The sequence below is a fragment of the Aspergillus luchuensis genome, chromosome 5 (assembly GCF_016861625.1).
Source record: "Aspergillus luchuensis IFO 4308 DNA, chromosome 5, nearly complete sequence".
Taxonomy (NCBI): Eukaryota; Fungi; Ascomycota; class Eurotiomycetes; order Eurotiales; family Aspergillaceae; genus Aspergillus; species Aspergillus luchuensis.
The window spans coordinates 294,886-322,751 of record NC_054853.1 but is presented as its reverse complement, the minus strand read 5'-3'; the positions used below and the strand labels follow the sequence as shown (position 1 = coordinate 322,751).

At 49.1% G+C, this 27,866-nt stretch overlaps 12 protein-coding genes across 12 annotated transcripts; 6 read left to right on the top strand and 6 right to left on the bottom strand.

Moving 5' to 3' along the window:
* Positions 1-603: 603 nt before the first annotated feature.
* Positions 604-1,276, top strand: AKAW2_50109A (uncharacterized protein; the record flags this gene model as incomplete). The annotated part of the gene is made up of 2 exons (XM_041689891.1): positions 604-756; positions 818-1,276. The coding sequence occupies 2 exons, from the start codon at positions 604-606 to the stop codon at positions 1,274-1,276; spliced, it is 612 nt and encodes a 203-aa protein (XP_041543530.1).
* A 1,943-nt stretch (positions 1,277-3,219) lies between these two features.
* AKAW2_50108A (uncharacterized protein) lies at positions 3,220-3,453 on the top strand (the record flags this gene model as incomplete). The annotated part of the gene is made up of 1 exon (XM_041689889.1): positions 3,220-3,453. The coding sequence occupies one exon, from the start codon at positions 3,220-3,222 to the stop codon at positions 3,451-3,453; it is 234 nt and encodes a 77-aa protein (XP_041543529.1).
* Positions 3,454-5,062: 1,609 nt separating this feature from the next.
* On the top strand, positions 5,063-6,162 carry AKAW2_50107A (uncharacterized protein; the record flags this gene model as incomplete). The annotated part of the gene is made up of 2 exons (XM_041689888.1): positions 5,063-5,994; positions 6,048-6,162. 2 exons carry the CDS (start codon positions 5,063-5,065, stop codon positions 6,160-6,162), a joined length of 1,047 nt encoding a protein of 348 aa, XP_041543528.1.
* A 1,274-nt stretch (positions 6,163-7,436) lies between these two features.
* AKAW2_50106S (uncharacterized protein) lies at positions 7,437-8,671 on the bottom strand (the record flags this gene model as incomplete). The annotated part of the gene is made up of 2 exons (XM_041689887.1): positions 7,437-8,501; positions 8,552-8,671. The coding sequence occupies 2 exons, from the start codon at positions 8,669-8,671 to the stop codon at positions 7,437-7,439; spliced, it is 1,185 nt and encodes a 394-aa protein (XP_041543527.1).
* A 286-nt stretch (positions 8,672-8,957) lies between these two features.
* On the bottom strand, positions 8,958-10,898 carry AKAW2_50105S (uncharacterized protein; the record flags this gene model as incomplete). Its single annotated transcript, XM_041689886.1, has 1 exon — positions 8,958-10,898. The coding sequence occupies one exon, from the start codon at positions 10,896-10,898 to the stop codon at positions 8,958-8,960; it is 1,941 nt and encodes a 646-aa protein (XP_041543526.1).
* Positions 10,899-11,734: 836 nt separating this feature from the next.
* AKAW2_50104S (uncharacterized protein) lies at positions 11,735-12,258 on the bottom strand (the record flags this gene model as incomplete). Its single annotated transcript, XM_041689885.1, has 2 exons — positions 11,735-12,118; positions 12,169-12,258. 2 exons carry the CDS (start codon positions 12,256-12,258, stop codon positions 11,735-11,737), a joined length of 474 nt encoding a protein of 157 aa, XP_041543525.1.
* A 923-nt stretch (positions 12,259-13,181) lies between these two features.
* AKAW2_50103S (uncharacterized protein) lies at positions 13,182-13,613 on the bottom strand (the record flags this gene model as incomplete). The annotated part of the gene is made up of 1 exon (XM_041689884.1): positions 13,182-13,613. The coding sequence occupies one exon, from the start codon at positions 13,611-13,613 to the stop codon at positions 13,182-13,184; it is 432 nt and encodes a 143-aa protein (XP_041543524.1).
* Positions 13,614-15,607: 1,994 nt separating this feature from the next.
* AKAW2_50102A (uncharacterized protein) lies at positions 15,608-17,187 on the top strand (the record flags this gene model as incomplete). The annotated part of the gene is made up of 4 exons (XM_041689883.1): positions 15,608-15,691; positions 15,740-15,836; positions 15,902-16,361; positions 16,407-17,187. The coding sequence occupies 4 exons, from the start codon at positions 15,608-15,610 to the stop codon at positions 17,185-17,187; spliced, it is 1,422 nt and encodes a 473-aa protein (XP_041543523.1).
* A 52-nt stretch (positions 17,188-17,239) lies between these two features.
* Positions 17,240-17,827, bottom strand: AKAW2_50101S (uncharacterized protein; the record flags this gene model as incomplete). Its single annotated transcript, XM_041689882.1, has 2 exons — positions 17,240-17,626; positions 17,684-17,827. The coding sequence occupies 2 exons, from the start codon at positions 17,825-17,827 to the stop codon at positions 17,240-17,242; spliced, it is 531 nt and encodes a 176-aa protein (XP_041543522.1).
* Positions 17,828-23,551: 5,724 nt separating this feature from the next.
* AKAW2_50100S (3CxxC-type zinc finger protein) lies at positions 23,552-24,104 on the bottom strand (the record flags this gene model as incomplete). The annotated part of the gene is made up of 2 exons (XM_041689881.1): positions 23,552-23,564; positions 23,611-24,104. The coding sequence occupies 2 exons, from the start codon at positions 24,102-24,104 to the stop codon at positions 23,552-23,554; spliced, it is 507 nt and encodes a 168-aa protein (XP_041543521.1).
* Positions 24,105-25,098: 994 nt separating this feature from the next.
* AKAW2_50099A (uncharacterized protein) lies at positions 25,099-25,344 on the top strand (the record flags this gene model as incomplete). Its single annotated transcript, XM_041689880.1, has 1 exon — positions 25,099-25,344. One exon carries the CDS (start codon positions 25,099-25,101, stop codon positions 25,342-25,344), a length of 246 nt encoding a protein of 81 aa, XP_041543520.1.
* A 1,460-nt stretch (positions 25,345-26,804) lies between these two features.
* On the top strand, positions 26,805-27,560 carry AKAW2_50098A (uncharacterized protein; the record flags this gene model as incomplete). The annotated part of the gene is made up of 3 exons (XM_041689877.1): positions 26,805-27,037; positions 27,093-27,321; positions 27,378-27,560. The coding sequence occupies 3 exons, from the start codon at positions 26,805-26,807 to the stop codon at positions 27,558-27,560; spliced, it is 645 nt and encodes a 214-aa protein (XP_041543519.1).
* Positions 27,561-27,866: the final 306 nt, after the last annotated feature.

Genomic DNA, 27,866 nt, shown 5'->3' with positions numbered 1-27,866 from the left:
AAAGAGGAGGGGAGACCAGGAAACACTTAAATGAGGAGGATTCGTTGTCCTGGGTTTCTTTCCCCAGTGAATGCCGTCGCATTGATCCAACAACACCCCATGACTTGTCCACGTCGCCCACCGGTCAACATGCCTCATTGCCCAGGGGTTGTCCGAGATCCACAGGTCAATACTACCTTGTGCGATCGTGTCAATGAGGGAAGGGAGCCTTGAACCACGGGCCAGGTGGGTCAGTTTCAGAGACCAGACTAAACGAACTCTGGTATAGATCAGAGCGAGTAAGGTTAACTTAGACATTTGACCGCTCTGGGCAAATACCCCATGGCGCTTAGATCCGCAGCACAGCAGGTTGTCGCAGACCTCAACCATTGCTGTGTCTCACTTGGTCAACTATGGTGACACCGAGCCATCGTGGGAAGAAGAACCGACGGGCGATTATCCCTAACCTGCTTTGGCTGACCTTGTTGCTTAAAACCCACCTGCCAAAGCCACGGCGTTCCATTTCCTCTTGCCAGGCCAGACATTCGAATTTCTCCGGCTAATTCTCCCTTCAGCACGGTACATGCGCAGTTGTTTCTCTACGACTTCTGTTGTCATCGGGAAATGCCAAAGTCAGAGCCGCGGGCGGGCATCCGCGCAAGCACCCGGAAGACCGAGCGTCGCAGTACCGCTTCCGACCCACGATCCATCCAAAGACGGGAGCCCGTAATGCGTTCTCCCCAGCAGCCTCTGCGGTCCCGTCGACGCCCATCCACGGTAAGCCTTCACGTACGGTTGCTGGTCCCGGATCGTTCCGCTGACTCCACGCACCCATCAGCTGGCACAGGTACCTGGCTCTGCTTCTCGAGACCCTCCTTCTGCCCCATCGTTGGAGAACCACGAGGCATGTTTGGCTACCGTCGAAACCCTGGAGCGGGAAATTAAAGCGTTGGAGGGGGACAAGGAGACCCTGTCGGAGCGCCTTCGAGGCGTCGAGAGTGAGAAGCAGAAACTGGTGAACGACCAGCATCGGTGGAGACAACAGCTTTCCGAGCGACAGGAAACTCAACAATTGGTGCTTGAAATGCAGCATACCGTCACGGATTGGCACCAGCGACTTTGGAGCCCTGCTGGTTTACCGGAAAATGCGGATCCTGCCGCCTTGAGAACTGCTCTACCGGCAACAACAGCGGCGCCGGATATGTGGACTATACAGGAGGACGGAGGGGTTGCATTTGACAACAACCATGACATTGCACCCGGCTCCGATGACTTTACGCAGCTTCTTCAATTCTAGTTTCTCTACCGTAGTAATCGTTACTCTTTCTGGGGCGAATGCGCACACGTATACCGATCAATGATGATGGTGCCTATCGTGGCAAGCAATGCACATTGACGCTCGCTGGAAGTGGCTCAGGAACGTCTGATGTATAAAATTGCCTCCTGGGTGTGCAGATGGACTGGGTGATGCTAGGGTGGGTAAACTGTCTCTTGTATAGCGGGCAGGCCTGCTCCACGGTCAAACAATCGCGCTCGGCAGCAGTACTCGACACCTAATTAACGATCTTGTCCGCCTACCAGCAAACGGAGCATGGGCCAGGTTTCACGCGGTCGGATCCAGGGAAAAAAGTCGTGTTTTGACCAACGAACGTCTAACGTCCGAGCCCGATAAATGAGGGGTCCTCGGAGGTGCCAATGAAGGAAGACTCGTGCTAGTCGGTCCTCTGCGTGTCTGCAGGCATACACTCAATCCAAATCTCGCACCTTTTCCCCGGGCACCCCCGTATCCTCTAAATAAAAGTTGCATAAATTATACCAACCCAATGGATGAAAGGGCATCACCGTCGTAGCAGCTAGCACTGATGACCGTTTTCTTCGGATAAAACCCTACTCTCTCACATAGCGATGTGCTCAATTCTCACAGGCCCCAAAGGAACCACGCGTGGGCTGTTGGGAGGCGTCTTTGGGCGGGCGGAAATCGACATGTAGACTCTCGGAGCCTGCGCGAGCTGGTAAATGATAGTTTCTTTTTCACATATGTGTTTCTGTATGCATACCTGAGTCCGTTTTCCGGAAATGGCGTTGCGTTCGGAGTCTTTCTCCAAAGTCAGCCAGTGTTCTCCGCCTTATGCTTGGTCTACTTTGTTGGACGATGATTGCGTCAGTGAGCACTCGACAGGACCACTCCCTGCAGAAGAGAGAACCAACCCCAAAAGCATTGAATCGAACTCGGATGGCCTTGGACCATTGCAGTGCTGCTTCGATCTGGTGGCAGTAGACATCCTATCCCCAGACGGCTCCTGCCGAGCATGACTCCACAGGTACTCAGCCTTGTTTCCCTGTCGCCACGGGGCAACCAGGGATAAATGACTCTCCCAGCTTCGTTTCCCAATTTACCACAGCCCCTGGACTTGAAGCCGTCCACGGTCAGTCTGCTGTACTGATACTGTCTGTTCCGTATGAGCTGTGTAGAGTTTACGGGGAATGGTTTATGGAAAGGACGCAGCGGGTTGCGATGGTAGGCCAGTAAGTAGCATATATGGCTTTTGCGGCAAGTTCATCACATATACGTTGGGTATTCGCGCCGGCAGCCTCAGATGCGACGATCTCATGCACAATTATTCTCAGTTCTTCGTACAGTGCGTGCGTACGGTAACTCAGAGGCCCGTGTTTGGGTACTGAGCAACGACTTCCAGGAGACCATGTCCGCACCGAAGGCCATAGCACCTCATTCTCCTGCGGACGACTGTTCACCGCGACCACGTAGGGAGACATAGCCCAGGGGTTGCATGAGCCACAAATCCCCCCGGAACACAGCCCCAGCTCCAAAAAACTGTTTGTGTGCCCCTGGGAGCCAGCATATTGCTCTTATGAGCGACGCCGCTCCCCTGATTGCTGTCACTCGTCACAGGAACGGGAAACCGTTTCCTGCCTATTTGGAAGATCACCTTGGCTGTTACCGAGCAGATTGTACAGCAGACTGACTGGATGGGGAAAAGATGTGCACTTCTAGTATTGACGATGTCCAGCATTCTTCATGCGTCATTGTATCATACAATGTTGCTGCTGCGGGATTTGAGTCTGCTGTTAAACCAAGGCTATATAAAGGTGAATGACAGGCCGCTAATTTCGAACACAGAAAAACCCAGACCATGGTCTTTTGGGCGTGTGCTAATTTACTCACGAGTCATAACGTTTTTTTTTGCATCAGTGCTCGGACCAACAAGCCATCTTTGACTCATGGACGAGCAGCGGCCACTGCCTCCGCTGGAGGAGTTATATACTCAAGTGTCAAAAGACGCATTTGGGAACAATGAACGGCTTGGTGCAGTTGCGACTGCAGCTGCGACCGCAGCGGAAGCCTTTGTCTCAGTTGCGGCCCCGGTCCGTCAGCAGCGAGAGGACAACAATGCCACCAAGCCTGTCGTGGAGCATCGAACGTCTTTAAACGTGCCTACTGAGATATTTTCATAATTTACTCTCTTCTACTACAATGCAGCAGCTGTCTGCTGATTGAGCATTAGCTGATGAAAGAATGGCAGCGCTTCTTAGACCATCCTTGTGGGAGGTGTCATCGTTTGAAGATAAACGTGCGCAAAATCCAAGAATTGATACTATGGTCCCCGTCAACTCTGGGAGTTGAGACTGGACGAATCCCCCCTTGAACATTGCCTATGCGGCTCGAAAGCTATCCTTTGCCGCCGTGTCGACTCAGACCAACTTGAGCCATTTTTGCATTGGGTCGGACTCTCCGTGTCCTGCACTTCGCCACCCCCTTTTACTGCAGTGAGTCAGGATTAGTTCGCATCGTCCCGCGAGTCGTCCTCTGATTGATTTTTCTCTTCCCAGTTGAACCGGATAACGGAGCAACCTGACACGACCGCGAAATTGCACAGGCAGCTTACTCTAAGGATTCACAACACAGGCATGATGAGCGGCACTTGCGGGACGAGATCCAAAAAGGTCGATTTGTGGCAAGGTAGATCGCACTGGTTCGGCTCGTGACATAAGAAGTGCTGTGACACATTGAGTGCGATCGCTTGCGATCGCTGATGTCGCCATACATGATCGAGACGTCATCGGAGTCACTACTGGCGGTGTCCCGAGATATCCACGGACAGGATGGCAGCGCGACCTAGAGTCGGAGGCATTCGGCGTTGGCTGAGAATGACATGTGTGATGAACCAGCTGTCGAGCTCGATGGACTTCTTCCCCTATCGGATTCTCTCCCAATGCGGTCGGCAACCGAACAAGAATGCCTCTGCGGCCTGCACTGGGTGGCCGGCATCGCTACGGCGCAGCAGATGCAGAAGGCAGTCACCTACCATCCTCCCACGAACATACAGTGACGTCCAGTACGCCTTCGAATACGACTGACCTCGAGGCCATTATAGGAATCATTTTTTATCATGATGGCTGTGAAGGTGCCGCATAGAGCCGAGGACAGGCACGCCTAATACCATGACTTGGGACTCGAGGTTCCCGAGGATGCTAATTGACAGGTGATGGGGACATATTGGAGATATACTGGTGCTGCTACGACCGGATAACGCAGCTAGATCATTGAAGACAGTAAACTCGCTATGTCACCTCTCGTTCAAGATTCAGACTGTTAATTTGTTTCGACCTTAGCCAGTCGTGGACCTGTGACTGTAGATTAAACTCTCATTTTTATGGAGTCTAGCAATATATGTGAAAACCCAATGTATACTGGGACAAGATTAGCAGATTAGGCATTTGTTTACTTGGCTGACGATCGTCGGTTTATTCGTTTGGTTGTTGTCTTCGTGGTCCGGTCCCACTCCCAGCGGATCGATGTTAACCGCTGTAGGCGAAGAAGTCTGATAAGCACTGGCCGCAATGTTTTGGTGTAAGCACTAAACCAGGAAAAGATATCACGCCCCCATTTATTGGCGGGTTAACTGACAGGGTGAAGTTCCCGAGGTCTGCTCCACTCCCGGGAAGTTCCCACCCTCCTTGGGAAGTTCCCCTGCACTCCAACAAAACCTTCTTTGCCCCAGAAGAAGCTCCTTTTCCCTAACGGTCTTCTTTCCGCCGGGAAAAATTCCGTCTACTTCAGCACATGGCCGACAAGGAGAGCCTAAAACGCAATCAATGGAGGAAGGCGCACAGAGCGCGGCAGAGAGAGCTTCATATCCCGAAGAAAATCCAGTGGGGTCCATATAATTTGGATTTTCCGACCTTCGACAGTGCAGGCGTTCTTGAGCTTCGGCAATTCATATATGAGTTGGATAACGAAGCCAATTGGGCGAAACCGAGAGAGCATATTATCGCCGATATTATGGAAAGTCTACGTATGTCCAAGAGTCCACTGGAGATTATCGCAAAGGTACCATCGATCCTCCCAACATCAGATGGGGACTTGTTTCTTTTGAACAATTCGCAGGCTCTGCACAATCGCCTCAGGCAAAAGTTTGAGAAGCCGCTACTTCACCGAGCTTCGCTGTCTGGAAACTCACTCTGTGGTCGCAAACTGAGCCTGGATGCGTTCTGGAAGCATCTACGGGAGCAGCCGAACAAGACGATAGAGGTCTACGACTACGCGGTGGCAGAGCCGACTTTAAGAACACGAAGATTGACAGTCCAGGAAGTATTGTTGCATTGGGAGCTCCCAGCGCAGGAGCGACATGCTCTTAATCTCCTGGATATTGAGAACAGAATCGGGGACTTCTGCCCAAACGAAATAGTCGAACATGATCTTCACAGCAAACCATCTCTCCTATCTCCGGATAATGTTGGAAAAATCGACTCGGACTGGAAAAATAGTCGAAAAGAATTTTTCCTTCTCAGCGGGGCAAACGCGATATCGTCTATCCATGTGGACAATGGAGGTCAGCTAACGTGGATTCTAAACCTCGAAGGTCGGAAGATCTGGTACTTTCCTCGCAAACCGACTAGCGATGCTGTCCGGTTGTTGGCTGTTATGGGCTCTCAGTCTCCTCGAGGATATGAAGGAGGCTGGGTACGGGTAGAGCTATGCGCAGGCGACCTGTTGTGAGTACATTAGAATGGAGTATATCGGAGTATCCAGCTGATATTCCTTTCAGCGTCATGCCTCCCAGTTGTCCACATGCGGTGTTCACCCCAGATGACTGCCTTGCCGTTGGTGGCCATTTATACAAGGCTGCACACCTTGGTTCAACGCTCCGCAAGCATTCCTGATATTTTTGCATATCTTCGCTCTTGTTTCTTGCTTTTTAATATTCTTGACCCAAAGCTCCCTACACGAAGCCTATGTTTTCTTAAGGTTTATAATATACGATTAGTAGAACCCTTGCCAGTATAACATGTCCAAACACGAAATCGTTTTATTTAGTAACGGTGCACCGTCAGCCACTCTTGCTATCCATACAAAAAGCCAACAACTGGTTATGTACTTAAGGCCTAGATACAACATCTCAAGTTTCGTTGTCCGTGCTCAGACCCGCTACTCTCTTCAGCTTTCTAATGTTCAGCTGATGATATATACCCTCAACAGAGTCCCTGATCCTCATCAGTGTCACTCCACGAAGGCTCTGGCGGCCTATCATGTTCGGCCTCTCGTTCCATATCACTACACCCGAGTTTTGGACTGGAGCTCGACCAACTTGAACACAATGATCACATCCGTATGCTTGGTTTCGATAAAGGCAAGAATAATCCACATCCTGATTACTCCCGATCTATATATACTAAAAACAGGAAGATCATCATGAGGTTATTCACTTACACCCATGACACACAACGGCAGGGCCCCTGTTGCTCTGTTTGAACAGCTTGCGGTATATTTTTTTTCAGGCCATTAAGTGGATGGCAATGGTCATTGACGCGGAACTCGATGGTTTCAAAGACTCGCTCAAAGTGGAACGATGGGAGCGTCTTTTCCGAAATATCTATACTAACGATAGATTTGCCAAACCCATGCAAGGTATTGGTCCAATGCGCAAACAAGCTGCGCCTTGATAGAGCCTTCAGGCATAGTATGCATCGCCAAATTGGCCGCGGCTGGCCTTGAAGATTAGTTAGTAGCCTAGAGAAATACCATGGTGTACGTACCGGCTTCAACAAGTAACAGCTCGCTGCAATAAGGTGAGAGTACCTAGGACTGCAGATGGGGACAGCCTTATACTCGGAATGTGTGGGCCGAATTTTAACTATCAGAAAGCCGTATGTCAAAGAACAAGCTCTGCTACTTACGTAAATATGTTCTAATTCTAGAAGGCTCGGCAAGTATATCAGATGTGGTCAATTTACCTCGTATGGTGGCCTGAAATATAGTACCTAGAAGAGGGCAGATATAGGAAACATTGTGTAGACGTGGGAAGCAAGTTATAATTACAACTAAAGCAAAAACCAAGGAGATAATGAAAAAGCTAGACCCAGTTTCCATGTCACAGAATCTGATTGAGACTGTAGCTCTAGCGAAGCCGACATGCCAGGACCAAAAATGGCTTTATTCAATGGTAGTAGAACCTTCCTATCTGCTGTCCTCTGAGGGCAGTCCAACGTTCACAGCGAGCGTCAAAGTTGGCAAAAAACAACAAAGAGCCATAATTCCTGCTCATGTCTCCACTTGTATACACAATCCTTACCTTGATTGCAATTCTGACTCGTCCAATTTCCCTAGGCCCAGTAGAATCCGCGACGCCAATATAATGAAGATCGTAAGTATCACACAGTCGAAAGTAGGCACGGGACAGCTGAGGAAAGCCGGGTTCGTCGTCGTTAGGTTGAAGGATAAGCGAGTTATCGACGAAGGTAGGAGTAAGTACTGTTATCCCACCCTTCCCATCTGCACATATGCTTGGGAAAATCAAATACTTGTCTTTAGGCTCATATACCAGTCGACTCTCTGCAATCCTGAGCATCCCAGTCTCGAAGAAGTTATCAATAGACAGGAGAATGTAGACGTTAGATCCGCTAGAGACCACATCAACAATGGTGTCTGGCCCTTGACGACCATCTAGGTCGAACATGAATGTTCTTCGTCTCTCAAAGTCGAACCACTCAAAGCGAAGAACAGTTGGCATCACCACGTATAGTACAAGGCCTGTCGAAGATATTTTACTCCATACGTGCGGAACGGGTATGCTCTCTGGTGAAACGTAGATGATTTCCCATGAACCATCTCCCTTTAGTTCGATACAAACAAACCGCCTTGTTCGGGCGAATGCCATTACCAGCTTGTGATAGTTAAAATCACATAACACAACAGGGGCTTCTTCGTCGTTTTCGTCCATCTGGTCTGTAAGATCTGCCAGGGTTTCAATCTCGCGGATATTGATATCGTACTCGCATGCCCCACGGGTGTTGTAGATGCAGATACGTCCGGGCCGCAAGAAGCAGATAAGGTTACCGTAACACAGGACTTGGTTGGCGACTTCCGAGCAGATAGGTTGGATTGAGTATGGGCGTCCGCTTTTGAGGGCTTTATCCAGACTGAGTGTGCGTGTGATTGCTCCGATAACGGTCAACTTTCCACCTGCGACTACTCTAGCTTCCTCGGTATTGCATAGGTAGCTCTGTAACAATGTCAGAGAAGAGAATCTAACAGAACATAGAGAGCAAATACCTCAAGAAAACTAAGACCTAGTTTCATAAAACCACGACAAGTGCTGAAGAAATTCACGGAATCTTCTATGGAGATGCTCTCTAGAATGAGAAACAGTAGTTCTTGAGGGTGTCTTCCCATTGTGAAGGAGCTGGACCGCAGAGATATCCCAGGAACAGTTCCATATGGGGTAGAGGCTCTCTCTATAATAGCTAAATAGTAGAATGGAGGAGAATCGACTGACCCAATGCAGCGGAGCTACCTGGTGCTCCCAAACACGTCAAGTTTCCCATCTGGGATATAGTAGCCGTGTCTGCGAGGAGAAAGAAGGCTCAATGCCCTTGAGGAAATTATCTGACGGAAGCACAAAGTTACAAGGCAACGGAAAACATTCCACTCCAGTAATGCCTGCAGAAAATCTATAAGCTCATAACTGCCACAAAGAACTCCTAGGAGTGGCAGCAAACGCTTCCAGAATAGTCGCCTTCTGATCTCCGAGCACCGGATATACATCATTCCGCACCTCATCTTCCGTTGCCCACGTAAAACCCTGGTGTTTCTCCGCATTGATCCGTACCGATTCATCGCATTTCCTTCCCAATGGTAGCTCATCCGGGAATCTCGGGGCTTCTATCTGAGATACATAAAAGATACATAGAAAAGCAACACATATTTCTTCCTTGTTTCGCGTCTGAGCCCGGATTTCGAGTTCATTGTTGATTCGTGAAAGCTCTAACCCAGATTTCTCCAAGATCTTGCGCTTCAGAGCAGCGTAGATTGTACTGTCTGTTGACCCAACTGTACCACCTGGTAGTTCCCAATGGGACGCACGTTGCAGAAGTACAACACGAAGCTCACCAGATCCGTTTGCTGCATCAAATATAACAGCGCTCACGCTAATGGACAACGATTCGCCGTGAAGCCTAAATTGACAGGGTGATCCAGAAACACGAAGACTTGACAACTCCTGTCCGTGACCGATTTTGAAGGAGCTGATTTTCTGATCTACCCATTCCTTAACACTGCAGGCTGCGGAAACAGGATCGTTTTTGTGCCGCAGCAGGTATCCTTCCAAAGAGGCGGGCGAGAACCACCCCGGAGGAATATTGCTGGCGAATTGATTCGCTAGACGATCAAGGTCGTTCGGTTCCCATTCATCAGAGACTGGTTCAGATAATGGTTGGATGGTGCCATTTTCTTGCCGGACCGCCATGAACTGTGTATCCTTAGGGACCAAATAAGGCTTGTAAAAAAGCTCTCGAGCCATAAGGTCATTCGCATAGCCGATAAAGGCCTTCATGTCAACCCTCCCTGCACGCAAAAGGGCAGGGTCCAGACGGTCAATGTGATTGGTAGTTATGAAAAGAAGGCGACCTTCTTTCGCAGCCACGCCATCAATCACGTTCAATAGGCCGGAGAGAGAGATATTTCCTTGTTCTGATCCGGTATTGTGTGTCTCAGCATTCTCAACCCCTCCGGTCGCCTCCTGGCTTGGCTCAGAAGAGATATCACCACCGCGTTTCGGTACACCGGCCGCATCGATATCCTCCAAGAGAACAATGGAACGCTCCGGACATTTTTGGAATAGATCGGAGAGGGTGTTGTCGTTAAGTCCAGAGGAGCCCAGAGAGAAGGTGTATATATCCATACACAACATGCTGGCGATGGCATGACACAGGCTTGACTTCCCTGTACCTGGCGGACCGTATAGGGCAATGCCTCGTCGATAGGGAATTCCACGTTCCTTGTAAAATGGCTCAGTTCGGGGGTCAAAGAATTCCGTCACATCTTTCACTATGTCCATTTTTACCTCCTGATCCAGAGCCACTGAGGATAGGAATCGTGGCGATTTCGTCGCCATCGGCACCCATGACAGAGGCTGGCTCAGACCGGTGTAGACAGTGATATCGCGAGGGTTCTTCTTGACGGGGGTTTCCCGGATATCATGCATGATGTCATCGAGGACGCCTCGATCATCGTAAGTGTAGAAAGTCAGTGTCTCCGGCGCAGCGAACCATGGACCACTAGATTCCTTGGATACGCGTCGTTGGAATCCAACGTCGTGTCCTCTGTAGCGAAACCAATGGATAGGACCCTGTGAAGGAGTAGACTTGAGTCCTCCATGTGCATCCCGACACCTTCTCTTGAACCAATATTCTCGTGGGTTATGTTCAAACAACCGCTCATCGTCGAAGATGTCGTTGGGGTCATCGTCGTATTGATCGTTATTTATATCGCCGTCATCCCACGGGGAGGAAAAACTCGCTTTCGTGAAAATAACAAACTGGTCCGTCTTGCTCAACGTTGGCTGACGAGTGGTCCATCGTATCGCGCTCCGGTAGAGATTGTCATAGCTCGGTATCTCCATTGTTTTCGCATAAAGGCGCAGTAAGGCTGACTTTATGTGCCTCCAAAACTGGAGGAAAAGAAAGACGGAATACGGATAGAAAGGAAAGGAAGTCAAAGAGGAAAGAAAATTAAACCCAGGAAGTAGAGCCTCCATTAGAGTGAGTATTATGGAGGATAGTGCAGCAGCGGAACTGAAAGGAGAAGCCATATGAACGGGGAATAAACAGTAGTCTGTGTAGATGGTACTTTAAAGGGGGATGGAATAATATTATACTTTTCGGTGGGAAAACAGAACAGAGGCGAAGGACATGAAAAGAGATAATCCAGCCTGCTGTGTCTAGACACCCGAGAGCTCTCTGTGATTTGCTTCGGTTTCTGCTGCGAAGCGGACGGAATAAGCTTGGATCGCATACCCGACTTCAGTGGGCGTTGGAAGCTGCTGAAGGGCTTCAGTATATACATGAAAAGGGGATTATCCACCCATGTTATCATGTCGCATGGACGCCAATTCCATCAGTCAATCTGGATTGGAGATCTCGTGACGCATAATATACGTGGGATCTAGCCATATGATGCGCCCTGGAATAACGAGCAGACTTAGGTCGTGAGAAGCACTGTGATGAACAGATCTTCGACCCGTCATTGGTTCCAGCATTGTACGTGTGGGAACTGCATCAACTCCCGCTCCAGGGATGCCCGTAGATACTTGGTCTACATCCACAACCGAATCCGAGACCAGAAGGGGATGCCAGTCAATACTCGACTCTAGCCTTGCTAGTGGAGATGATACCTAGGCTGCCGCATTAGATTTGCCTCCATAATCACTACTGTCTATACAATAGCCCCGCCATAGACTCAGTAACGCTTCCCCGGCCATTCTTCCAACAACTTGGCCCCAAAAGAGGACTTTTCCATCTCCCGTTCCCTAATCGCGTAGGCCTCGAACCATGAATCAGTGCCAACATAGGGTACTCCAACCATATCGCATGTAGCCTGACGTAACAACAAATAAAATACCTCTCCTTCTCGAGCAAAGACGTTGGCTATACTAAGTTCGTAGGGCACAGGGAGAGGGGTAGAAGGGGGCGTTTCGGGTAAATCCCTGTTGGCGTTTTGGTTCACTGGCAAGGCAGGACCCTGGTGGACTTGGTAATTTATGATCTTTTCGAGTGCTTTGTCCAACAGGTCACAGCGTGGCGCGGTGGATAAGGGCCAACGTGGAGCGCCGCAGGACTCGAGCTGTATTGATCAATCAATCTCCAGCTTCCGAGACTAGGTCGGACACTTACACGAATTTTGTCCAGCTCTTCTGCCGAAATCTCCTTTGTAGGATCAGATCTTGCGGAGTTTGCTTGCCCGCGTTTACTCGCAGAGCGCATGGCAGGACGCCCTAGGAACATTGACGACATTCTCGCTAGAAGGCTCATAGTATCGTACTTCGCCAAAAGGAAGATAGGGAATATGCAATACATCTTCATCAAGGTAACTTCAGTCTGCCTTTAAATATCCTTGAGGTGTGGAAGAAGGGAAGTGCGCTAGGTACTTGTGTTGGTCCTTAACCACACCACCAGCGGCGCGGCTAGCGTACAGGATTCGGATAATCAACGTATGTTTGCACGGACACCTCTTTCACGACCTTGCGCAGGCTGTATGTCAGAAGGTTTGAGGGCTTTGATTGATGGTTCAGTTGCATTATCTGTTCCGCAGGATGAACCAAGACTAACTACATGCATGATTTCCATCTAAGCCTAGCTGATCTAGGGAACAGGTTTGCTCCAACTGACATAGCTCCAACACGCGCAGCACCTGCTGGACATCTGGAAGTCGGCTAACCCAGTCCTGAAGTTAGACCAAGATATGCTATTCGGGAGGTCTGGTGTTCACCTATTTTTGATCTCGGGCCTTACTTGGAAATGCATTTATTTTCGGAACGCGTGCATGGTGTTTTGTGTCTGAACGGTCGAACGTATGAGCAATTAATAGCTTTCAACCAGTAGCGATTCATTACATACCTGGTGTCGTCATTCTCTGTGCGCGTGGCTCCTTCGAAAGTAAATATAATTGAGTGTTATACATAGAAGAAAGGCGCCACCCCATATGACGAGGACTATAATCCCGAATGAAACCCATGGTTCAGGCATATTCTCCAGCCTCAGGATATTGGCATTCTGTTTGATAAATCCTTCGTAGTGATCTAAGTCAAAGGGCTTCTTCGATTTTATAAAGACATTGCTAGGATACAAAAGCATCTCCTTACAGAGCAATGTAGCGAAGTGCATCCTCAGAACGAGATCGGAAATTTCTAGACAATCTTGCTAGGCGTACCCTCTTCACCAAAGACAATAAGACCATCTTCGGGGTCCACACGCAGTTTCTCCCAGGCTTCTTTTGGTACCAATAGTTTCATACTATCAACACACGCTTGAAGGCGTTCTCGATCGGCTTGATGAAGGCCTGTAGCGTCGATTCGCAACGGACAAAAAATGAGTCGTATAGGCTTAGGATCGTCTCGAAAGCGAGCGCGGAACACAAATCCCAAAGAGATCCTAGATATTGAATGATACTCTGTGATATCCCAAATTCCACAATCAGTCTCTGCATCGATAACGTAGATTTTGCCGTCGGGTCGATCAATCCCTTGGTGAAGGGTTCTCGGAGGGCGTGGAGGGCTTGGAGGGCTTGTATAATCTTGTTTTAAAAAGCCAGGGGGCTTGCAGTACATGAGGAAGTACATTATGTTGACAAAATTCGCGGAAAGCAGGACGAATCCAGGTCTTCTTGGTTGTAGGTCGTACCGAGCTATTTGGCTAGATACGGACCTTTTATAGATTCCCGTGGCAAAGATTATAGACGACTGAAAACAGAAACCATAGACTATGTGATGTATGCCTGGCTGCGTCTCTAATGTCCGAAAGGGAATGACTGGTTTGTGTAGAACAACAGGGAACTGGACTTCCAGTTCTGGACTCCGATTACTGGACTATGGCCGATCATTCCCACGTATCCATTTCATTGTTTTAGCGCCAGGTCAATGGTTTGTATGGACGTTACTGCACACTGTAACTTATTGTATGTTGGAAATTGTGATCAAACGAACAATTGGAATCCATGGGGACCTAAACTACACTGCGAGTACCACAAGGCCCCTTCCCTTTGCCCAGCAAAACAATATCACGTGAACAGCGTGATCCACCTAATGCCTGGCAAGCCCGATAGAAATACATCACGTGCAAGCAAATACCATTTGGTCGGGCGCCCACACCCCACTCAGCAACCCCTCATATATTCAGGTTTTCACTTCCTCTTTTTCGTAATTACCACCACTCCCTACGTTCTCATCGCCCCGTTGCCTGATATTGACGCGCCACGATGGATTTGGACCAACAAGAGGTTAACAGGATCATATCACGAATAAAGGTTTTAATCAGGGAGAAGAAGCTGAGCGTTGGGGAGCACAAGCCCGGAGAGGCATGGCAATATGAAGGCAAGGTGCTTGTGAAAGAGATCGAATATTTAAATGCTGAGATAGATTTCCAATGATAAAAAGTGTATCACTGCTGGAAGCATCCGGTGAGGCACCGGTAAGAAGAGCGTTGCTTGAGTTCCACTGTTGCTCCGAGAGGCCATATCTGTAGTGAGTAGTAGGCATAGTATTGGATTCTAGATCGCTAGATGATAGCTCCGTATACCTTACAAAAAATGGATTTTTAGGGTCTGAAGTGATTTCGAAATATTTCACAGACTAGTGTGGTTGAGAGAACTACGGGAAATTAATCTGCTCACAGCAGGCGCTCGCAAAACAGGCCTAGTAATATGGCTAATCAATTAGCTTCTGCTCCTTCTGAGATTTGATTGAGTTTTGGAGGTGGTGGGTCGCAGTACTCATTTGTCTGGCGAGCCCGAAATTGCGTGAGAACAAGCGAGTAGAGGAAGTGGCAAGCGGGTGGGAGGGGCATACTCGCGAACTGCCATGTGCAGGGACTGAGGAGTGGGATTATGGAGTGACACTGGAGGCCACTGATGGGAACCGGGGGCTTAGGCGCAGTGCTTCTCTTGGAAGACCCAGGGTCACCAAGACATGAGAATTCAAGATCTCGGGAAGAATTTTCGCCGCAAATTCGCGGGGCGATTTGAGCTAGATGAGCCAGCCACCCTCTCAAAACCATGACCAGAGCAGGTCAGCGTAGCTATGCACGGAGCGACTGCAATGGGGCTGCATATCATATACAATGCCAGTTACAATTCTGACCCGCTGCGTGTTACTGCTCCCAGCCTGGCTGATGTAGCCCGGCCGACCCAGCACTCCCACAAGCATGACTGGGAGCCAATATCCCTGCGTAGGTAAATCTGGCATGCACGACGGATGACTCTCTGTATGAGATACATTGGGTGTCGTAACTTCCAGTTAGATTGATTATTTTCCGCAATGCTGACGACATAGCTGAGATTGTGGGCTGTGAGACCGCTTGGGCTCCAGCTGACAGCGTCTGATTTGGTCTAGTGATTGCACCAATCGGGATCGAGGGGAAGACATTGACCGAAAAGCACTTGGTCGACTGAGCTCGGAAAAGCGTTTCAATTTGATTCCCAAAAGGGTTTGGTTTTAACTGTCCAGGGCAATCGAAATCAACCCCTTTTGGGAATAGCATACACTAGTCAGATTCTGAAAAGGTACAACCTCCCCAATGAGGCGTACCGCAAAGGAAAGTTATCTTCTCCAACACAAACATGGCGCTTGTTTCCCTGAGCACGAGAACAGCACTCCAGAGACAATTTGAGGTGCTTGCCGACTTGCTATTCCCAGTTGACAATGTATGTGAAGTTCTCTGTATGCCTGGATTTGAAGCTGACGCAGTACAGAATCTTGGGGAGGTTCTCAAGGATCTAGGGCGTCAGTTCGAAGACAATGCCAAAGCGACCATTCTATATTTGAATAGAGCTCTCAAAGACGTACCTCGTACCCGGAATGAATCAAAAGTGAACGGACCCATCGTCGCTGCATCCAAAACGACGCAATTCGAGAATACTTTTACCGTCGTCACGATCTCAAGGAAGACGAAATATCACGATTGGTGGAACTTCTGAAATCATTTGAGCGTGGGGAGGATAAAGTCAAGGAAATCACGCAGTCTTTTGAGAAATATTCGGCAAACCCAAGCGTATTTTGGACGTCGTTCTCTAGTCCGCATGCGGGTAATAGCATCCAACAGACGGTCAGCGCTATAGAGCATCATTCTTCTTCGTCGCCGTTGGCTCGTCGACTGCTATACAGACGTCTGGCGGCACAGATAGAGTCAAAAGCTCAAGAACTTGAGAAACAGGGACATGTATTAAGACGTGGTATGTCGTATCGGGATTTGGCATTGCGACTGAGTGTTGGTCAGGACTGGAAGAAACACACGTCCAAGCTGCGAGAGGGAGAACGATGGTCTTGTCTGGATGCTGGTATGCTAGCTGCGATCAAGGGTACAAGCTGGAAAAGGTAAATATCAGAAGCATTTTCGGTTCGTTGGCTGACCAGTCTCAGTTGGGCCCGTACGAGCAAGGATGGCATCCGTGCTATTAATGAGTATCTCAAAAACGATCCAGTGACATCTACTTATCAAGTTATGTCGGCGACTTTACAGGCAATCCAAGATTGCTTCGGCCCTCCCGTACATACTTGGATTACACCTATGCCTTCTCTGACTCGCCCAAGTTCTCAGGAATCGGTTACCATGATTCCCCCAGTATCCCCATATACCCCAACCGGAGATCATCGAGACGCGCGAACAAAAAGGCGGCGTCTTTGCCGGGAATCGGATGGGGATCCACGCAATGGCCATAGGACGCGCAGTTCCAAGCGTCGCATTGAATTCGGACGCCGACGAGATAGGGAGGAAGGCGTCGGGACCCTCGAAATCCACTCCTTCCAGCCCAGGGAGCGCACTTCTGCCGACATACCACCCCAGCAGGAGGGTCCCCTTAATCCCTCGTGTGGCATAGAGGTCGCTTCGCAGGAGTCTCGCCCTATACAGCAAATCGACAGCACCAGTTTCTTACCGCAAATGGCGGAGCAAACAGCGGTACAAAGGGGCGGAGTTCAACGTTCCCTTCTGCCGGGAGCAGAGCAGGGCTCCATAGGTAATGAAATAGCAATCACTCCCCTTCATTCGCAGGGTTTCTCCGACCGAGATCTTATGAATCAGCAGCCATTTCCCAACTCTGACCCGTGCTGGACTTTCCCAAACTTTGACTCTGGGTGGACGCATGATACCTTGCTAGTTCCGTTTTCCAACTCAGATCCGAACTTCTTCTATAGTTATTGACTATCTTATTAATACATCTTTGCATTAAAGGGCAACATGAAATATCACCCCATCACATCTCCATTTTAGTGTCATTGTTGAGTGAGGCAGATAAAGCCTCACAAAGGGCCACACTCTTCCCGGATGCGATATATTCGATAGTTGTATTCGCCGGCATGTACAAGGTATCTTTGGCGCTAAGGGTGACCGATATGGAGTTGGCCCGTTTTATCTCGGCAGCTGTCATTCGATGCGACTTGGGCACAATCCTAAAAAATCCAGTTTCAGGACTAAGGCCCTGCCGACTTGCCGCTCTGTAGATAAGCACAGTACCAGGAGGCCCGGGAACAAATCGTCCAATTCGATTGTTGTTGAACGACCTGACTATTGTGTCGCCGACCTTTTTGGCGTCGGAAGACGAACATCCGAGGTACTCTTGAAACCATGCTTCATGAGGGAGCTGTAACCGTCAGCTAAATACCGGAATAAGCTCTGGTACACGCCCATATGAACATACTTTCGCATTGAACTTCATTAGCTGCTGCCCATTCGGTCCACATCTCCTCGGGAATGACGACGATATCTCGGCTTCAACCGCGGCCAGTAAGTCGTCAGGTGGATTCTCACCAGAGATAACGAGATATCCATCGTCATTCTGCATTTTTGTCTGACGGATAGTTTGGCGAGACGGAGAGTTTCGACGTGAAATGAGGGGTTCGGTAGTGTGGAACTGGCCGAGGGGCAATTGTCAAGCCACATATGGCTAGCGTTAGCCCTCCGTAATTGCAGCGAAGCCGAGGGTTAATTTGGAATAACCCACCAAGCAATGAAAGGGGGAATCGCCTTCGTTTTATGAAGAACTCGATGACGAAAGCGTCCCGTGCTAAAAATGGAGTGCCCGGCAAGCCTGGCCGCAATCATATTTTAAACGGAATTGGGTATCTGCACTGTTACTGCCTGACTCTTTCGGCTACGGGTGAGAATCATCGCCACTATCCCCGCACGTGATGGCAAAAATATGTTGGGACGTGACGCCGTCCCCTGTAGCTTAGCTCTCTTCGCTTAGACTCATTAGATACAGTAGGTTTCAAGTCCCGTCCGGGGTACCATCCAATAGATAAGCATCCATCGCTTCACAGTAAACCCCGTTATGCATGGTCATGTGATAAGAATTACTGTACAAAACTCAACCTATGATCTCGACTCGGGCCTCATGATGATGTTATGCACATACGGTTTACGATTCATTACTGGCAAGACGCTATAATGTGACAGTTCATGTTAATGGCTTCTGAAACACGCCCCGTATATAGAAGGTAAAGAGGATTTGGCGAACTCCGTCTCTTGGTCTGAGCGGAGCCAAACCCTCATTTAAGTAGACATTGAAGAATGCAAGTAGGTCCTACTAGCCGCCACGACTGCTAGCGGTGGGCTATTTTCTGTATAGTCATCGACGATGAGAAGCAGGGACGGGCAAATAAATAAGCCCGAAACAGAACGGATACCGAAGCCGAAACCAGTAAGGGAGGTGTGGCTGACCGGCCACGGATTACGTCATCAAGTATCGACTAGTTAACGTAATCGGGCACCCGACCGGCCGCCGGCCGTCGCGTTCGCCTACCAAAACAACGCGTATACCACTAAGTAGTCAATTTGAAGCTATACAATCCAATTTTCTTCAAATCGGAGGCCTTACCTTACAATAAAAGACTTGCTTTTGCAGTTGAGTTTTTTAATCAAGATATTTTTATCTTATACCAAGTGCTGCATGCGCAACCGCACTTCATATCAAGATATGTTGTTTAAGTAGTATATTCTCATAATAAACTATTCGCAAATCCAAAAAAGCTTTCTTATACAGATGAATCAATACTTAGATTTCTAATATAGATAAGCAAGACCTTTCTCGTATAATATTGCATGTCTATTATCTAGCTAAATTATTCTCAGAAGCTAAAATAAAATATGATAGGATGACATACCAAGGCGGGTGTCAAGAGTCGTGAGGTCATCGATAGCGGTTCTACAATCTTTCGTTATGATGTATAGAATGGGAATCCCTTATCGTTAGGCGACTAATCCCTCAAGAATTAGTCCATGCTGTGGATATAGGCTACCTTTGTCACTTATACTCGCATCTACAGTGTTTCGTGGTTGATTCCTTACCTGGGGGGCGGGCTTTCTACCCTGACAAGTAGATCCATCACATAAAGCCATCTAAAAGTATCTTTATAAGAGGGTACTGGATTCATTATTATACACCACGTTGGAGTAGTGATATCGATTGCCTTGGTCACGGAACTAGATTACTTACACTACAAAGTAGCTCAGGTGCAACATCTGAAAGTTGAGATGTAGAGTTATATACTTTTGTGGTGACGTGTGTAGCAACAAGTCGCTATTTGGGGAACTGTGAGTTTGCAGCCTTCAAGGGGAGATCGTATGAGAATGTCTCAGGAGAATGTCTCAGTTCGCTGATCCATCCATTTTATCGACTACGCTATGGACGTCCCAAATTGTTTACAGTGATGATGATGATGATGATAATTCATACGCTGGCCCCTCGCCTTAAGTTGGAAACCTAAACTGAGGTACAAGTGTGATGATATTTTCACTATCGATGGGGATAAGTACAGCTATTTATAGCTATAGTGTTGCCTTGTCTGGTCTCACCGCATATCCTGATCAGGCTACCAGAAGTAGCCTGTCAGATCCATGCAAGGTACATATCATAATCGGATATCACATCGTATCATCTGACCTGGGATCCAACTCCTTAAGCGATATGCAGGGAACCACTATCTACTCACTATGTACATCCATTAATTGTAGACTATTACTTTCCTGACGAACTTGGAGCCTCGTCAAGGCCTGTGTTGGCCGTTGCCTGGTGTTCTGTTCTGCCGCCCTCGTGGCGCGCGACTTCGAAATCTCTGCGACGCCTCTGCAAAATCCAGTACCGCCCCTAGGACGCTACCGTTCTGCGTGGCATCTTTCAACTTACCTTCCTTACCTTGGCCTGCTCCTCCTAGCATATCTGAAATGTTGTTAAACACGCCTCCGATTATCCGCCGCAATTCTTGCCGTAGGGCACTCAGCCGCGGGCAGTCAACTAATACATGGACCACGGTTTCTGTCGCTCCACATTCGCACTGCTCGTTATCTCGGAAGCCATGTTGCTTAGCATAGGTGGCGAGCCATGAGTGGCCGGTCCGAAGTTGCGCCAGCAGGTAAGCACGGTTGCGGGGAAGCGAGCCGTACAGTCGGCGCGTGCGGCATGCGGGTAGGGCCCGATTCATGCGCCGGAGGTGCCCTCCATTCTTAGAGGTCTTCCACTCTTGTTCCCATTCACTTTTGATTGTGTTGCGGATGAAAGCCTTCTCCCGCGATAGAAGGTGCTGGAACGGGTGTTTCTTTTCCGCCCCCACCGCTTCCTTGGCCAGACGGTCCGCCGTTTCATTCCCAGGGTTACCGCAGTGTCCCGGGACCCATTGTAATCGCAGCGGAATTCCTCGTGCTTTTAGCTCTGCAGCAGACTGATGAATAGCCTGGATGATCCGCTGGCCCGATTTGTTCCATGGGTCTGCGATCACTTGCAGCGCGGACATACTGTCGCTGAGGATTATCGCTGGGCCTTGGTTTGTCGTTGTAGCATGCTTCTTCTGTGCTAGTTGGAAAACCAGCCCCATAGCATAGTAGATTGCCATGAGCTCGGCCGCATAGGCCGACCAGTGTTCCATTGAGCCGATGCTGATTTGTCGGGACCCCATTATCTGCTGGTTGTGGTCGAGAGCTACCGCTGCGGCGCCTAGTTGATTCCCTTTCCCTGAAGCATCAGAGAAGACTGTGATACTTGTTGAAGGTTGCTGCACCCGCGCGTTGGCTGAGCTTTCTCCCGATCAGGTTCGGTCGCGATTTCTGCAATGGGCTGGTTCTGCCATGGCGCAAGTGGTTTTGGGTCAATTGTTTCTAAGGCCTGCAGCCGCCCAAAATTCATGGTTCGCAGTGTTTTGGCTAGGGGAAAGCGGGCCCCCGTACGGGTATAGGTGCTGCGTTCCTTTGCTCGCCTCATTACTTCGTGGGTTGGACAGTCATCTGGCAGGGTACTGAGGCGAGCAGACACTACTTGTCCCCGCTGTTTGGGTCGCAAGTGAGTTGGTAGGATATAGGTCTCAACTTCGAGTGCAGCCGTAGATACTGTGCGGAAGGCTGAAAGGATTCGAATAAGAGCTGTTCTCTGTACTGTCTCCAGAAGTCGCAGATGTAACTTGTCTCGGAGCGGGTTGTGCCACATCGTGGATGCGTATGCGATTGTAGGTGGTTCTTGGATTAAGAGGAGGTCGAGGTTTGTCGTTTGGTGGTCGTTTATGAAGGCTTCCATTCCTGCCCTACATTTCATGATTTTCAACTGTAGGATACGGAGATTGTGCGAGGTCACTGGGAGGACCGGGGGGTGAGGGGCTTCTGGCACCTCCGATCTCCAGTGGGATGTTCCTCGTTGCAGTCTGAGCACCGGGGTCTTACCCCGGGGAAGCAGTGACGTTGATCATGGGGTCCGGCGCAGTGTCCGCAGCGGAACCCGCTCCGTACATGACCAGGCGAGGTGGCCAAATTGTTGACAGCGACGGCACCTCTTTCGTTCCACCCGATATGGTTCCACGCTCCCGATGTATCTCTGTCCCACCAGAAGTCCATTGTTGAGAATCATCTCAGCGGCTTCCGGGGTATTTAGCCAGATGCCCATCGTTGCGGAGCGCCCTAAGGGGATTTCTTTCGTCTTCAGCCACGCGATATCTTCGATCTTGTATCCTTTCCCCGCTAGGTTATTTTCCTGCATGATCCTTTCGATGCTATCCTTTATTACTGTCGAGATCGAAATCCTCGGTCGGGACGCGGTGCACTACCACTCCGAAACGAGGTTTCACGAGTTTCGTCTCATTGCCTAGCTCTTCCAGCCATTCAGGATTGTTTCGGGCCGTTGTCGCTGGCTGTTCGTCTCGAAACCGAATCACGTAGCCTGTTTTAGTGGTCCCAATTCCCGCAACTTCGGTGTCCTTGGTGGCTTCCGCATGTAACAAAGCAGCGCGGATACGCGTGTTGGCAACATCGGTAGGCAAGTACCTCGTGAATGCTTCGTGGTCCCCATTGTCTGCGTCTTCTGTCGGGCGTGCTGTGCTGATCCGAACACAGTTCAGTTCCTTTCGGGGTCGGGGCACTCTCTGTTCAGCCTCTCCGCCTGCCGCTTCGGCTGCGACCGCGGCCCATGTTTTGGGCTGCGGGGAGGCTGCCCAGGTGTCAAATTGTGCACGCAGATCGTGGACTTCCTTGATCAGCTGTAGATTCTGGTTTTGGAGCGTTTGCTGTTCATTCCGAATTTCCTTTAGCTCTTGCTGGGTCGATTCGATGATCTTGCTTTGGTACTGGATGATATCCTTCAAACTGTTGATCAGGCTTCCCACCACTTGGGTTGTGATTCTTGCTTTTCCATCCTCAAGGGACGGGAATTCGACTGCTGGGATGGCCACATTCTTAGCTTGCGACCGCGTTGCTCGTCCCTTTCTCACTGGTAGGGGGCCAGCTTCACAACTGCCCCTTGCAGAGTTTTCCGGTGTTCTCGGGGTGTCCTCAGGACCGCCATCGGGCCGCGATTAGTTTCCGCTCGGTACACACAACGCAACCACAATTACGATCAACAACAGTTCGATTTGATATCAAACCAGAACTTCCAGTCCAATCCCCTAGGTCTCTTTAGGTCTCACTGAGTACCAACCTGTATACCTATACCAACAGCTACAGTGCCGCCCGTTATTGCTTTCCATGTCTGGAAACGGAGAGCTACTCTTTCAAACCCTAGTCACAGGAGATGCTACCTAATATGGATAGACCCGTAACCAAGGATTTGTTCCAAGATCGTATAGTAACAATGATGAAAGTATGGAGCAGTATGGTCATGCGCTAGTACATAACTAAAATTAAACTGTTTAACTTAACACCCGCCATAGGATCGTTCGTTCTCACTCTTCCTAATCTCACAACCGCTGTCAACCAACCCACTTATCGTACAAAAAGGCTAGAAACATCAATTCCCGGCAGCGTAGTATTATTATTCATATGATATACAGCAGGAATGGAATTACTACAAAGCAAAAGGCGAAGGTAGCGCAAGAATAACTTAACTAGAAAGAAAGAAGATAATGACTGTCTTAAGCATATCGGCCTTGTCTCTTGCTGAGCATCATACACCACAAGACCAAGAATGAAGGAGGAAAACAAAGCTACTGATCAACAGATTTGCATTTTCGATCTTTGTGTGTTCATCTCTTAGCTTCGCTTACTCGGTCTGGATAGCTTGCGAGCCAAGAATATGTGCGTTATAGGGCAGCGCTCAGATGGATAAGCTGGAGTTATTAGTTACTGTGTAAGAACCGTTGGCACTCAGCTCACCTTGCCAGCACCAAGGCTAAATCTTGATTTGAGTTGGAACAATGACCAACTTTACAGCCCTCACACAGTTCACTGTTGTGCGGCCCTCTGCTCTGGCCAGAGAAGTCAGGCGGCTGTACCTCAATTCCATTCCACTTTTTGAGCCAATAAGTCACTCTTTCCACATAGCTTCCAGTATCTAGGACCAGTCGGCCGACTGCTTTGCAATTTCTGCATCGTTGGTGATACACTCGTGCATTATATCGCTGCTGAGGGTACATGCGAATGGTCATCGCGACTTTCTTGCTCGACCAACCGCTGAAGTTACATCCGGCGTTTAAACAGATAAATCGACCCATAACGTTGGTGTCTCTGTCCTTGATGTTGGTTGCCTCGTCATCGGCGTCCAAGAAATCTATTTGAAGCCCTTCTTCGTCTAATACCTGCGCTACATCATCATGGAGCTTAGGGTGGAGCGACCACAGTTTCGCAGCTTTGCGTTCCTTGCGTGGCATTTTGCTCGATGCCGGTCTCGTGATTTTTTATTTTTTTTTATTTCAATGATATCAAGGAGTTGCGCTGAGAATCAGGAATATGATCGGAATTTGGTCTTGGGTAGGCATATAAATAGATCTCTGGGGATAGCTTACCCCGCTCCAAATCAGCAAATGTACCTCCTGTCCACAACGCATCGCTGCCGTAGTACGATTTGATTGGTAATTATGCCTTTTTGGTGTAACCCGACACTAGACGCGCAGCTGGGATTAATGCAAGTCTCATGATGGCTCTGACGACGGTTCATGCATACGAGCACGTCACGACGCATTATTCTCGCATTGCGGCCTGAACGGATGCTTGTATATTCGAATCAAAAATCGCGCTTTACCTGTGGCCTTCATTCCATGCCTCATCAAGTTCTTCTAATTGTGCTATCAGGGTTTTTCGCTAGGCGGCCTACATACTTGACCAGGTAAAGCTCCTATGGCAGCGTCAGAACCCCTGTCCGGAAGGAAGCATGTTGCGATATAAAGCTGTTTCTGCTCAGGAACGATACCGTAAAACGGAACTAATTCTTGCCCATCTATACGAGTTGATTTTCAATCAACTTAGACTTCGTGCTGTATATATCTTTGCATCCCTTTGAAATAACATGAATCAGGCTTCCTTTTTTCATTACAACAGGTTATGAGCCCTGGTGCAATCACTCGGGTGCCGTCTCTACTCACACCGAGATTCCTTTAGTTCTCTTTGACTTGTGATTATATATTACCCCGCTTCCTCAACATCATGTCGGCTCTCGTCCAGGACTCCGCCGACCGAGCCGTCACAGCCATCGAGCCTCTGGCAGGAAGCGATACTACGCTACCTGGAAGCGCCTCATGACTTGCTACTTGAAAGCCAGGCAGGTCTGGCACGTGGTGTCGGGCGACCTCCAGCGTCCAGAATGCCAGTTCAAATATACCAAGCCAATCACGGCGGATACTACACCGCTTGTGGAGCCCCACCTTAATGGGGCAGTGCGGCAGCGAGCCATCGAAGCCCGCCCCGAAGTGGAGGTGCAACCGTCCCTTGGTGTTGAAGAACGTGTATTTCGCGCCACAGGTCGGGATGAAACTGATCAGTGTGCCGAAGCTGCTACGCGACCGATACTCGGTGGTGGCACATCCACGGAATGCCTTTGTGCAACGCCGAGGACGAACTGTGGGGACTGCCTACCATGCGGTGGAGGATCTTCGCGACATTATGAATCTGTAGTGCGTTGCATTACATTGTAACGGGTTATGCAGCTTTCTCACTTGGAGGAGAATGCGTCAACGCTGATAACCTCCGTCTTGGCAGACGGTATTCATCGAATAAATGGGAATTCTCTCCAAGAGTATGACAAGCTTTACGACCCAAAGGAGTAACATCCATACCCGGTTGCTTGTCTTAGGTATGATGGTAATATGGAAGACACAGCACTGTCTGCTCATTCAGGCTGTCTTCAAAGTCATAGTCTCGTTCCGTGTGGTAAGTCCAGCGGGCGTCTGCTTCAGCACGATTCGGTAGAGAGAGAAGCTTGGAGGCTTTGGAATGCGAGATGTAAGGAGCGTTCTTGCGAATAGTAGAGCATGCGGTAAGAAAAGCAAAGGGGCTCATGCCGGCGGCAAAGTAGCCCACTGGCCTCTTAAGAGGCCAAGACATAATCATTCAATTGATGAGAAGATGCACGGATTCATTTGGAAATGTGTGCCCGATACCTTGCTTGCTGCAAAATCAACAAAACAAGATTCCGAGGTGGGTCCTCTACGACATAGGGCGGGCCCGACTACCACAGGCGAAGAATGCCGATTATTCTTCGCAGACATCATGGGTTCAATATAAGATAGGGTATGTTATGTAGGCTGGTTGATGGTAGCGACGAGTCTATACGGTGGTATGGGGCTGAGCAGACAGGCTGGGCTCGTTAAGGAGTTCGGGAATCTCATATCGCTTATCGGCAGGTCTAGGCTCCCCACCCAAAGGGAGCTACCAGCTGGGTTACTGCAGTTGAGAGTATACTCCAAGTTGTGGCCCCAGGAGCCAGTGGCATGTGAAATACGAAGTGCTGATTGGGTGGCTAATTCTTCCGATCAACTAAAGAGTGCTATTGGCTGGGAAACTTAGGCAGTCCCGAACGCGTCCTTGAACGACAAATGTCACCCATGATTACATCTCCTCATTCCGTGCTCATTCTGGTGGCGTCCGGCTGTCGTGTCCACCATTCCCTATCTCGGTAACTAGGCTGTCCCCGGCCGCTGGGCCACTACAACTCCTCTCTGTGCACCATGTTTCGAGCTTTCCGCAACAGGGAACTTCCACAAATAGACCATATGTAGACGCTGGTTCACCAATAAGGGTGAATATCACCTTCACGCGAGTCTAGTTTAGCCTGTGTTCTGAGTGGGGACACTGCAAGTATGACATGTAGAGCTCCTTATCAGCTGTGGGACTGATACTATGCTGGTTAAATATCGACAGAGTGAACCTGACATTTGCCTACTACGTAGATTGTGAATGCTTGCATTCGTTTACCCTATATATCTAGCGTCCAATCCCCTTCATACTGGTCCTTTGGTATTCAGGAACAATTTCAAATGAAACGACCCTTGACTGCCAGTGAGTATCACCGCCAGTGACCTCCTGTCCTCTCCCTTCCCTGCATTGCTTCTAAGCAGCCCCCACCCCAGGGCTACATGTCCCGAACAAGGTTTGTCCGCGATGATCTCATGATCGAAGAGGACGCCACAGTCAATGTTGACTATCTCGCACATTCCTGGACATACGAGGAGATGTGGGCTACTAGAAAACATGTCCGCCAAATAATCCAAGACAGTCTTGTCAGATGTCGGTTCGAGAATGCTCTTTGGAGAGCATGGTTAGCATCGACTCGGCAGGCCATCCGCATGCCAGCGGCGTTTATCTCTTGGTAAATGTCATCGCATCATGATATTACCCGACCGTGAGATTCTGACCTATGGCAGGGACAAAGATAACGACATTACCTGGCTCTACGGCCCACTGAAGTCTAGTAGAAGCTCCAGTCCAACACCGAACGAAGCACGCTCGACACAAGCCCCCAGAAAACCTTCCCTGAAGCGAAAACCGAGCATATGGGAAGTCCCAGAGTATCCTTCAGCATCTAACGACTCCACAAATGGGAGGTCTCTGCTTGGCCGAATCTGGAACATAACCATTTATTCAGTTCCTAGTGTAAGTTAAATGCACACCTGGTACGTTCTTCATCGATTCTGATTCCTTTCGCACAGATAATCCTCAGCTCGAGCCAAGACTGGAACAAGCGAAGAAAGTTCCGTGTCCGATTTGAAGAGGAGGTACAGCAATGCCAGTATTCGCGTGACGACAATACATTATCCCAATACAGCTACAACTATAATCATCCTTACTTTCCGGAAGAGGCTGAGCTTTATGAAATCCATCACTGTCCGTAGACCATCGAACCATTACTATAAACATACCTTACGGGCTACGAGACGATAAAGCCACCTGACTCGTCCCAGTATTACTTGATCTCGAATTTTCTTGAGTTAGAGTATGTGCTCTCTGTCTTTATATTCATTAATCTTCAATATCGTCAAGGACTTCTCGATTTGCTTGGTCATTGCTGATAGTTGGGTTGATAGTAAGTCGATATGAGTTCATCTCATCTTCCTATCGGTTTGCATTGTTGGTAGAGTAGAGGGACGAGGTATAACGAGATCTTAGAGCAGGTCGGAATCCTTGTAAGAAGAGGGACC